Source organism: Passer montanus, unplaced genomic scaffold, assembly GCF_014805655.1.
Source record: "Passer montanus isolate IOZ18808 unplaced genomic scaffold, ASM1480565v1 scaffold20, whole genome shotgun sequence".
NCBI lineage: Eukaryota > Metazoa > Chordata > Aves > Passeriformes > Passeridae > Passer > Passer montanus.
In genome coordinates, this window is record NW_024366592.1 from 6,988,934 (window position 1) to 7,001,558 (window position 12,625).

Below are 12,625 nucleotides of genomic sequence, written 5' to 3' on the forward strand. Positions count from 1 at the left end.
AGAATGACTGATAGCACAGAGGAGCTAAAAAAGCTGGAGACACTACTGATTTTGCTGTCAGCAAATGCTCTGTGGGGCACTCAGGGCACAGCTCAGCCTGAACTGGAAGAATGGACACTTAAGGACTTGGGGACATGAGTGTGAGTCTCAGGTAAGGATGGGATTGCAATGTGATAGAACCTGTCAGTTTTCAGCTGAGCTCTGTAATATTTGTCTGAGAACAGTAATATCTTTACAGAGTGGAAAGGTGAAGGCCCACATTCACAGTTTATTTCCACACTGATACTGTAGGAGCTAGGTTCCTTAGGCTTTTGTGGCTGCAAGTTCAGCAATAGATCATAAATATATATATATTATGGATTTAAGCATCTTCCCCTGTCCTTGATGCATGATTAAATCATGACTTAGATAAAAAATGCATTCTTTGCAGCATTATAAATTAATGAGTGAGGGGCATTGTTTTACCATAGTGATGCCTCAAACTGCAAATCTTACTTTGTGAAACAGGGAGGAGACCTTGTCCACTCTCCTGTCTTCAGAAACAAAAAATAAGTTGGTATTTGAATAAAAATCCCAAGTATTAAACAACTAATTCTAGCATGAACTGTGTATGCCTCTGTAATTGAAGATAACAGAGTGCTCAGCAATGCTTGGCAAAACCCTCGGCTAAGAAAACTGAAACACATTATCCAGCTGAAACTACAGGGCCATGCTTAGGTCAAGAAAAGATAATTTTTCTAATCTAGATTAGATGAAGCTATCTGCGTGTAAATTCTGTATCCTAAAAACTACATGCAATTATGTAGCAATAATAATTGCATGTATATTCCTGGATTTTCTGGAGAAATTATATTTGGAATGGAGTGCTGCAAGGTCTTGAAGTTTGAATTGCCTTCTTGGCAGCACTAAAGACTATAAAGTGAACACAAGCAGAATTTTAATGGCTGTATTCAGCTTGAAGAAAGGCATCCAAAAGTACAGACCTAGTTCTTTACCAAGTGTTTCTCTGAGTTTAGGTTTAGCCTTTCTTTGCCAGTAAACATGATCATTTTGACCATTTCAAACAAAAAGACAATTTTATAAGTCACTTCTGTATTCCTGCATTACATGGGATGTTTATTCATTCAGTAGCAAATAGACAAGTACAAAAATAACCATGGCAGGATTTCTCATCCAGTTAAATAATTCTCTGCCACACAGACATGCCAACACTGCAGCTGCACTGAACCTGGGGGAAAGTATTACAGTGTTTGTCAGGCATTAATCTGCACCAGATTATGAACCAAAATGCTTCAAACAGTGGGAGCTGTGAGTGGGTGTTTCCTACCTAAAGAGACAAGGAGTTGTGCTTCATCTGCTGAGAATTAAATCATTACCAAAATATTCTGAACTAAGCTATCACTGCTTCTGTGAGAGAAGTAAGCTGGTGTATGGGGTGCATTTTAAAAATCCTGTTTGTTCTAGAGCCAGGATGGTGTTTCACAGATTACCTCTGACAGGAGCATATTTTATGAGCTGTCTGGACATGGTTGTTCTTGTCCTTACGGGTTTATAGTGACCCCTCCTGCAGCCGCAGCGTCCGGCTGTGAGGGCAACAGTGCAACAGCACAGGCAGAGCAGAGAGGAGCAAAGGACAACAGGAATCAGCCAGACCCCCAAAGCTGCAGCTTCCCAGGCAGCTGCCTCGTTATCTGACGTGGAATTCCTGCCACTGTAGCCTTTGGTTTCATTGAGGTGTTGCTTGCTGCTGTTCAGGCGAGGAGGGGTGGGCACGTGGGATAACACCTGGGCAGGCTTGGGGCTCAAAGCTGAGTGTGCAGTCTTGTCTGAGCTGGTGATCGACCTGCTGCTTGTCCTCTTATCAAAAGCAATGGCTGCTGGGGAAGTTTCTGCCCTGGAGGGGGCACTACCTTCAGTTCTCTGCTCTGTCAGACTCCAGCTGGGGGTGGGAGTCCTTGCATGGCTGTTGGCAGCAGGTGGAGCTCGGAGCAGAGGAGAACCTGATGTGGTGGCATTGGGATGTTGGCATCTTCCCCCCTCAGGGGTCTTTGTGCTGTGCTGCCTCTCAGATTTACTTGCTGAGGAGTAAGCATTTGGTTCTTGGGATTTCAGTTTCTCAAAAATGAGAAGATCTGGATCAATCCCTATTGAATAAGGATAATGTTAGTTTATTGCTAAAAGCTTGTCTGCACACCCACAAAAAGGATCCATGGAGACAGAGGCAGGGCAGGGAGCCCAAATAAACCCTTTTGGATTGGAGGTGTCACTGCCTCAGGTTATGGGATGCAAAGGATGTGCATTTTGGGATTGCACACAACTTACTATGGGATGCTTAGGGAAGGAACCAAAGGTGAGGAAAGGGTAGTGAGAGTAGGGAAATCCAGGAAAGCTCTGTGCATGTGACAGTCTGCACCAGCAGCTGGAGGGAGGCTGCACCCTGGGGGCTCAAACATCCCAGTGGCAGCACCTGTTGGGTCTGGGGTCCAGACTGGGCACCCTGAGGTCCAGACTGTGCAGACTCAGAGCATCTCAGCCCAGCTGCTGGGGGACTTTGCATTGTATATATGTGTGTGTCTATATACACATATTTATATATTTCCACTAACACAAAAAGCAGGATGAGGCTTTTGGTGCTCCCTATGTTGGTCTGCTTCTTTATGTGTCTGTCTGTGTTACCTGTGTGCTCAAGGTGCATTTACATAATGAAAATAAATGTTCAGCTTTGTTACTGCTTGGGTCTGGGGACATGGAGTGGTGGCAGCCTCCTCTCTCAGTCTCTCAGAGCTGGGAGGGTATTTTGGCCAAGCACAGTACTGATGAGGTACTCAGAGCATGAATCTTGAGAGCATGAATCTTCAAGCTCCTTTCTCATTCAGTGGAAGAAAGGGGGGAAGTATGTTCAGAAATAGCTATATAAATTAAAAAGGAAATAAGTCTTCATCTTTTTTAGCATTGTGTGTTACTTCAGGAGATCATTTAGCACAGCAGGTGACCAGGTATCATTTTAACATTTCCTAGAGCTGCTCTGTTTTCAGCCCTTATAAATGAAATATCTAATTACCTGTTGTGATGTTGTACAAAATGACATCAACTCCAGCCTTTAGAATGCAGCTTTCCAAAGCTGGGCAAGACATGTGCAGGCAGTTCCTGTTCTCATGAATAGCTCCATGGTAGAACACTGCTAGATTGCAGGAGACTGGAACCCATAAAGAACAAAGTTGAGCTTCTCAGCAGAATGACCATTGCATTTGGCATGTTATGATGTTATTTAACATTAGAAGTTCATTATACTTGCCCAGATCCTGTGGGAGGAGAGTCCAGATCCTGTGGTTCTCTCATTATCATATAAATTAATTGAGCATACAGTCAAAAGAGAACTTAAAATCTTATTTTACGTCTGGACTAGAACAGCCATATGAGTTCTACTTCTTTATCTCATTAAATAATAACTGATTTAAAGTCCTTTGAAATGCCCTCTAATGTCTCTGTTTTAGTTAAGATAGTAACAAATTTTGTTTGACTATATATGATTATAAAAAGGAGATTTCAAGTTACCATTTATTATCACTGTAAGTATCCAGTCCCACGTGGGGGGATATGAGAAAAAGTTTGTTGTCGAGACAGGAACAACCTTGCTGAAATGTATGTAATTTTTCTCACCTCACATTATTTAAGACAGAATTTGACTCTTCCCAAGATTGCTGCTGGAAGTTATTTATGTCACTGTCAGGTTGTGAAGGTCATATTTTTGCTCATAATTCAAAATATAATCTAAATTTATATTGCCTTTTTTTAGTAACTGGTACTTCACTTTCATCCTCCAAAACCTTATCCCAACCCCTTTCCAGTCTGGAGAGTTTTAAAATTTAAGCACCACAGACATGCAATTCATGTATCCTTCTAAAATACACTCCTGTAGAGTACAAATGCAATGTGATACAGAGAAAGTACAAGGCTTAGGACAAAGAATGATTTTGTTTATTTTTGCTCTGAGCCTGAGTTTACCAGGCTAGAGAAAAGGGGTGGCCAGCTGAATAACTGATATTATTTATTGCTATAATTTAGTGTTACCTGGTTTGCATGGCATAAACATGGAATAAGAGAGTGCTTTCCTCCAGGAAAAGAATACTCCTGTATTTCAGAGAAGGACAAACTGTGTGTCCCCTCCACTCTCCCTCTCACCAAGTCCTAGTCTGATGCCATCCTGCAGGAAGAGAATGCTGTTGGAATTACTGTCACTGCTTGTTCTCTATAATATAGATGGGGATGAATACTGAAGAGTTACTCTCTTAATGTTGGCATTGCCTACAAGCTTTGTAACAGAGATCTAAAATTGCAAAGCAGACCCTAAGATTTTAGTGTGTTCCTAGTGTAGTCTTCTGAAAAAATACAGACTATCAATTTCCTTTCTGTGGGACAACAGTTGCAATGTGCCTCTGCTTTCCTGCCTGAAAAAAAATGTATAGATCCTCCTTCCACCCCCGGTATTTCTTCTCCAAGTGAAGCACTGTTTATGTAAACATTGCCCGAAATGGGGGGTTCAGTGTGTGCCATGAACAACAAGCACTCAGCGTTGCTCAGAAGGCATCACTCTGTTAATGCTGGTATTGCCTACATGCTTTGTAACAGAGATCTAAAATTGCAAAGCAGACCCTAAGACTTTAGTGTGTTCCTAGTGTAGTCTTCTGAAAAAATACAGACTATCAATTTCCTTTCTGTGGGACGACAGTTGCAATGTGCCTCTGCTTTCCTGCCTGAAAAAAAATGTATAGATCCTCCTTCCACCCCTGGTATTTCTTCTCCAAGTGAAGCACTGTTTATGTAAGCATTACCCACAATGGGGGGTCAGTGTGTGCCATGAAGAAGGAGCACTCACCGTTGCTCAGCAGGCAGCAGGTCCTGCTGCACTGCTGCGGGGAGATTGCCGCGTACCCCCTCAGCAGCTGCGCTCCCCTGCGCCGCGACTCCTGCACGTCCACCAGCAGCCCCGGGAAGCGCCGGATCCAGCAGTTCTTGTAGAAGGCAGTGGGCGAGCAGAGGCACTGGGAGGCCCCAGGCAGGCCCAGGAGCAGCAGCACTTGTGCCGCTGCCAGCAGCAGAGCCATGGCCCCGTGGCAGGGCCTCAGGGAGCCGCTCTCTGCTCCAGGGCTGCAGCAGCACTGCCGAGACCGGCCCTGCAAAACTGAGGATGCTGCCAGGGGCATGAGCCAGGGCAGGGTCTCCTCCAGACAATGCCCATGGTGCTGTTTGGGCGGCTGCTGAAAGAAAGCAGGCGTTTAATGAGCTACAGAAGATTGTAAGAGTTATTATCGCTGTTCTCTAAATAGTTATTTGGAGGTGGGTTTTGAGACACAAAAGGGACAGGCTGTTTTTAGTCATTCAGAGAATTTGTTTCTGTGGTTCCCTCTTTGTGTCTCTTGTCCTCAGACCAAGCCACGCAGACAGCCTTGAGATTTGGTGAATAACAGCAAGCTCAGCACCTTGTTCCACCTCACTTTGTTCAGGAACACTGCTACACTCAGTACAGGGAAACAGCTCTGCCCAGGATCTGAACACTTTGAGTTACCTGGTGACTGCAGAAATTTGCCTTCTCATGCTAACACATGAACAGAGGTGGAGAACTGTTCCCCTTCCTACAATATTTTGAATGCAAGAATAGTAAAATTTTCTTTTCAAAGATCTAGAACCAGATGAACTCTCTATGACTGGGGAGGGCTGGAACCTCCACTCAAGCTATGATCGTGTTCTCCCCCTAATAAGTTTAAAAATACTGAGCAGTCCATACAAGGTTTTCTGCTAGGAAAAGGCCTGTCAGAAAGAAAACACAGCTGACACACAGGGAGATGATTTTTCAAGTACCTGGTCTGAAATCTGAAACTCCCACATTTTTTTCTTAATAGGACCAAGTCTGATCCCCGCTTCCCACGTTACACTTTTCATACATAAAAGCTTTAAAATATTACAATAAACAAGTTGATTTAAACCCAGTGGGCTGTACAGTGAGGTTGAGAGATTTAGGCAGAAGTATAATATATATATACAGAATATAAAAATTGTGTGTTCAATATATAAGAATATTTTACACAGTGTTTTTACTCTTCAAGATTGAGATCAAAGAATTTCCTCCTTTCCACATGAAGTGTAGATCAGTTAAGTGGAGTGGGGAGAGCCTCAAACTCATTTTAATTCTTTGGTCATTACAGATGATGTTTGTTTTCACAGAACTAGGCTCCCAGTTTGGAAATTAACTGACAGGTGTAATATTGTGTTCCTTACACGGCTCACTGGAAGATAAAAAAGCCCAGAGCAGGTTAACCCCTGTTGATCTAATAGCAAGGCCAAGGCATTATTTTATTCAATATATGTTATATTATTGGAACTATAACTAGGAGGATTCCAAATAAATGTCTGTTGTGGGGAATACGAGAATTAAACTGTTAGAAAGAGGGTAAGTGGGTAATTCTTCAAGCTTCTATCCTGAAAAGCAGCTTTTGGCACTCTTGTGTTGTTTTATTTAGTTTTGGAGTTTGATATTTTCATCTCTGTGATAATCAGCACTTAAAATTTTAAATTTTAAAATACCTGACAGCTTGCACTCAGTGGACTGCACAGGGAAGCTTTTAGACATTTATCTACCATTACTACAAGTGCTATTGACAGTGTATTTTTGTAAATATTTATTTCAGCTTTCCAAATATCCCAAGGTATTACTTGATTTGGAATACACTCAAAGTTTTGACAGACATGCCTTTATTTTGGCATTACTTCCTGTAGTATGAATTAGTATGATTTTCAGATCTGTTTTGTTCTGTAAGATTTGCATGCAAAAATGTTGATTTCTGATTGCTTTTCTCACTCCTACTCTTCCCATATCTCCAAGAAAAGAAACCTGGAAGACACTGAATAATCTGGGGAAGCACTTAAGAAGGACATGAAAAGTATTCTTTCCTCCTCCTCTTTTCCTGAATAAATTTTAAGGGCAAAAATAGCTGCAAGGAAACCTTCTTTTTAATGAACGATAAAGTGATTAAAACAAGTAAATAAATGGCTGCTTTAGGCAATTTCCTTTAAAAACAGAAAACTTCTACTAAATTTTACCATCTTCTTCCCCTTAATTTCACTTTAACTTCTCAATGGGAAATGTAAAGAATTAGTGCTGAAATTTTAATTCACAGATATTTTGCAAGAAGGAAATGCCCAAGTCTTACCTGCAAACCAGCGACTGATTTTCCATGTGCTCTGCAAAGAGGGACCAAAAGGCTGCCACTGATACAGGGGAGTCTGTGACCAGCACCAGACCAGGGCTTCATGTTATTTAGGAACTCCTTTCATCCGACTCCTCACATTTCCTCCTGGAAAACAAAAAGGTAGGGGGGCCTGTTTCCTGTGAGAATATGAATGTTTCTGCAGGCCTTTCGGTAAAAGAGATCTAAATGGACCTGCCACGTTGGAGCAAAATGATCTTTTTCATGATCCTTCTTATAATCAGAAACAGTCCCTGAAGTTTCCCACCTGGGCCAGCAGTGAGAATGGCACAATCCAGGAGCTTCCCAGCACAAAGGATTCATCATCAGGCATTAACTCTTTTTTTGCCAAACAGAAACAAAAGCATACACTTTTCCATATGAAGTAACAGACATGTCTTGATTTTTGGAACTACATTTAGCTTTTATGGAATATATGGTTCTATCACTCGGAATATGTAAAGACCAGAAAGGATCTATTTAGTTGTAGAATTGTGGAATGGTTGGAAGGGACCTCCAAGCTCACCCATTTCCACCCTCTTGCCATGGGTAGGGACACCTTCCACTATCCCAGGTTGCTCCAAGCCCTGTCCAACCTGGCCTCGGGCACTTCCAGGGATGGGGCAGCCACAGCTTCTCTGGGAAACCTGTGCCAGGGCCTCACCACCCTCACAGGGGAGAATTTCTTCCTGATATCCCATCCAACCCTGCTCCCTGTCAGTGTGAAGCCATTCCCCCCGGTCCTGCACTACATCCCTTGTCAGGTCTCTCTCCATCTTTCTTACAGGCTCCCTTCAGGCACTGGAAGGCAACAATGGGTTACACTGAGTCTGTCTCTTCTCCAGGTATTGTGTGACAGAGCAGTTGGAAGGTGACAAGCTGAGAAGTGAGACCCAGGCAGTTTCCCAGGTGAGGTATGAACCTGCCCAAGCCCTCCTGTGAATGTCAGTAATGAATTTAATGAAATGTGCAGCATAATCCCATGCGACATCAGCATGAAGTTCCCTGCCTGAGTTATGCTCCACATAAGTAAACTGATTTTCAGGCCTGTGTTAAAATAATCTTTATCTCATTTTTCTGAGATTCACACATATATTTTCCCTTTATTACAGTAGTGGTAAAGTCAAAGTTTTAAGTAAGCCAAGTATATTGATAATTTCAGAATATGTCACTGTAACTCTGTTAAGGTATAAAAATTATGAAAGACTAATGTAATGAATCATGAAGTAATGAAATGTAAATATGTGGGAAAAAATCAAACCCAGTCTGACATGATTCAAATAATGTGCTTGCTTTCTTTCTCCTTTAAAATTTTCCTTGAAATCAAAACTCTCTTGCAAAATATCTAAATTCCAACAAAACAGCATTTTTTGAGAGAATTGCTTTGTCAAAAACAGCTATTAGTGGTGAGATTTTGGTTTGGAGCAATGCATCACATTTTTAGTGACTCTGACCTTCTCTGAGGTTAGGGACAATTGGATCCAAAGATTCTGGTTTCTGTCCCATCCCAGCAACATGGTAAAAAGAGGTGAAACATTACCGTTTCTCTTCCTGGGGCTTCATACAAACCATTTTTAAACCCTTGTTTTCAAGGGTTGCCAGGCCCTGAGAGTCTCTCGGAGCTTGGCTTCAGACTAATCTGGCCAAACCTCTGCTGCAAGGCTGGGAGCTGTGTGTTCAAGCAAAGAGCAACACAAGTCTTAGCCAGATTAGATTTATACAAATATATATCTAGTAGCATTGCAGATTAACTTGAGCCAAGTTTTATGACAAAAGCACAATTTTTAGCAAACACTAATGAACAGATGCTGATTTACGGCAGAACTTAAACTGGGCAAAGGGGATGGGATTTCAATCTTGTGATGAATTTTATAGAGCTGGATACTGAGTGGAAGTCCTCCACGTGGATTACCATTCATCTTACCTAGTTAATATGGACTAAAATTCAGCACTGCCTGTCTACACCAGGATTAAAAAATATCTGCTGTTTTAAAAGCACCCAGTTCTCCTCCAGGCACAGATGCACAAGAAATTCCTGGCTGGGGATGAACAATGCATTTGTGCAGAGTAAACATCCCTAACAGGATACAGCAGCAGACAGAGCACTCCAGCAGCCTGACCCCCATTCAGGTTTTGTCAGGGAACATTCATTTCACCTGAGGGGGTTTCAAGGAAATTCTTTAAGAGGTCTGTGGTCTAAAAAATGGACCAGGTTGAAGGCCATTGCAAGGATTTACACTCTTCCACCTCCACTCTGCTGTCTGGGGCCTGAACTTCCTCATGATCCACAGAGAATGCCCACCACACACAGACTCTTGGGATGGCCATTTTGCCACCCAGACAGAGCTCAGGAGCACACACTTTAGTATTAATCACTCAGATGTGACTAATAAGTACTTGATAACAAACAATCTGTTTTCAAAAAACATGTGACTCCAAGTATCTTTTCAGTAGTGCTGCAACATACTTTTATTGCAAGGAATAAATAAACAGCACATTAAAAGCAGAAAAAAACCCCAGAAAATATTAGGGAATAATGTCTGAGCAAGTGCTATTCGCAATAAGAGTGCTTGCTTTCTATTTTTTTCTTTTTTTTTTCTTTTTAATAGCATTGCTAGTGGCACTGGGTAAGAAGTGATTTGTTTGGCTGTGACTCAGAAAAGAGAAATTACCTTTATTCAGCAGGTCATCCTTCACAAATGCTATGATTTGGCTGAAGTAAAATTATGCTCTGGTCAGTTCCTCTCAGAAATGCCAAGGTCTTTTAGAACACCAGAATTTTTAAATGCTGAAACACTGCAGGTTAATTCCTGTGTTCCACATATGCTTACTTTGTATCCTGTGACAGGGAAAATACTGAACAATTGCAGAAGTTGGCAAATCCTTTCCAAAAGACCAATTCCTGTCTTGAGTAATTCCACTGTTACTCAATGCACAGGTCCCTGGCAGTGCAGTACAACTCCCTGGTGTCTCAGAGGGCAGAATGTTGCACTTTATATTTTATATTAGATAGCATGGATACTTTAAATATCCCCAGATTCAGTTCCAGTTCACTCTTTAGACTAATAAGGCTGAAAGGAATTCAATTTTTCCACTATTTTTTTTTTTTTCACTCAGTGTGGTCCTTTCCTCAGAGCATTCAGGTTGGCGTTACTCTCTGGTTCTCAAGTATTATCCAGTGTCTCCCTGGCTTCACTTTTCTTTGTAGCAGTAACTCCTCCTGAGTCTCTGTGATTCCTTGTTTTTGCTATGCTGGGAAAGTCAGAGGGCTACAGAAATGTGTGCCCAGGCAGAGAAAGGCTGAGATTCTCTGTGTCATGGCTGAATGGTCTATTACAATGGAGTGGCTGTATGAAAAAAGCTTCTTCCATTTCCACGTCTTTTTAAAAGAAAAGAGTGATCTCTCTTTGGCCTTGGAAGAAATTCAGACATTAACTACAAGGAAATAGTTCAGGCACCAGACACAGGGAAAAATTATGTAGCACAAATGGCCAAGGCAACCTTGGAGCAAGAGAGCCTTTACTGACACTCTGGTGTCACAGTCCCTTTCTTGGCACTCCAGAACCCTTTTTCTTGGTATCAATTTGTCTCTCAGGTACTGTAAAGACAGGCCTGAACTGTCTAAAACACCTTGAAGACTTTACCCCAGAAGCCAAAGTCTAGAAGACAGGTATTGAAATGCTGAGCAGCATTTGTCTTCCTCTCTGAGTGTCTTGTTCTTCAGGACATGTTCTTTTGTCATAAACTCATTTAACATTTTAGATTTAAAATCTACTATGATTGCTTTCATGTTTGATGCTTCAGCATGTTCTTGAAGGATGATAGATAGTCCTTCATATTTGTTTCAAAGATCATGCAAACCTTTTATGGCTCTGAACTACACATTTCAGCTTTGTAGCTCTAGAAATAGAGTTCAAACTCTGGAAAATACATTTCTTATTCACTTAAGGTACAACCAAGATGATTGCTGGTGAAACAGCAAAGCCTTTTCTTTGATTCCATTATATTAACATGTATTGTTGATCTTAGAAGAAACCAGTATAACCTTAGAGTGGAAGACAGACAAAATTATCTCCACAAGAGTGGAACAAAAGAGTAGCCCTTGCCTTGGTGCCTTTGCAGTGTAAGTACTCTAGAAGCACATCACACAGGCTGACTGATGAGTGTAGGAAAAAACAAGGGACCTGTCCTGTCAGCACACTGGCTGAGCACAACTGCCCAGCCCTGAGCCTGGAAAAGGCACAGAGAGATAACAATTAGCCCAGTAAAAACAACTGAGTAAGGAAACAGGCTTTTTGTAAAAGTGGCCACTTAGTACTGCTGACCTCCTGGGCATGTGAGAGCTCCTGGGGAAAGCTGTGGGAGTCAGGGCCATTGAAAGTTTGCTGGCAGGAATAAAACACTACTGCATGCCAGAATTGATCCAGCTCATTAACAAACTTCATGGACTGTGAGGAAGAAGGACTGGAAATCCCAGGCAGAGTGGCAAGCATCTGGCAACATACAACCAGAGAAGAAATATTCCATCCACCCAGGCTGTGGTGTCAACACTTTGAGGCTGAACTTACCATAACTGACTACATGGAAAAAAGCATTCACCAATTAGGAACTAACTTACAAATCCATGAAACATAAGAGACTCCAAAGCAGATGTCTAAAGATGGCAATTCTGCTGTATCCCAACAGGACAGCTTGCTGGCCATGCCAAACATGAGATCTCTGTTTTCCTTGGGAGTAATCATGATTAAAATTGCTTGAAATGCCTGCCTGTGGGAATTAAAGGACAAGAAATAACTAAAGGATGGACTCTTACTGAGGTGGTGAGACACTTGTTGTGTGGGATAATCTTTTGAAGGCTGAACCTGAAGCAGAGAAAAAAACAGCCAAGTACTCAAACTTCAACTAGGTGTAAAAAACTCAAGCAAAATGTTGTGGTGCTTTATTTAGAACAGAAGACAGGAAAGTGGAATGTGAATATTAAATAATGAGGAAGACTGAAAGGAACACAAATCAAGCAAACACATTAGTAGGAAAGAGAAGGTGAGAGGTGATAGTGACCCAGCTAATGAAGAGACCTCTTTTGGTCTGGTTGAGATCCTATAGAAAAGGATTTCAGAACATGAAATGGGCCCCTCAAAAGCAAGATTGCAAAGATGCTTTGAAGTGAGATAGAAAACAAACACACGCAGAAATCCACTTCACCTCAAAAAATGCTTTTATAGAAGTCAGCAGAAAAAAACTGCTGTAACTGAGATTGACATTTGTGTCATCTCCATGGGCTAGAGTTAAGAAGCTGAAGATCAACAAAACAATAAACGATAAAGGATCACAGTCATTTCATAGTGGAAATGCTAAAAAGTAATCAGCCCTGTCTTCCTTAA

At 41.7% G+C, this 12,625-nt stretch overlaps 1 protein-coding gene and 1 long non-coding RNA gene across 2 annotated transcripts; one reads left to right on the plus strand and one right to left on the minus strand.

The window, feature by feature from the left end:
• On the plus strand, nucleotides 1-8,478 carry LOC120501634. Its single transcript, XR_005627360.1, has 3 exons — nucleotides 1-151; nucleotides 7,176-7,367; nucleotides 8,090-8,478. It is a non-coding gene; the product is annotated as an uncharacterized LOC120501634 (long non-coding RNA).
• On the minus strand, nucleotides 1,025-5,105 carry MANSC4 (MANSC domain containing 4). The gene is made up of 3 exons (XM_039708179.1): nucleotides 4,877-5,105; nucleotides 3,062-3,196; nucleotides 1,025-2,144 (listed from the first exon to the last, which is right to left on the minus strand). Exons 1-3 carry the CDS (start codon nucleotides 5,103-5,105, stop codon nucleotides 1,480-1,482), a joined length of 1,029 nt encoding a protein of 342 aa, XP_039564113.1. The 3' UTR covers nucleotides 1,025-1,479.
• Nucleotides 8,479-12,625: the final 4,147 nt, after the last annotated feature.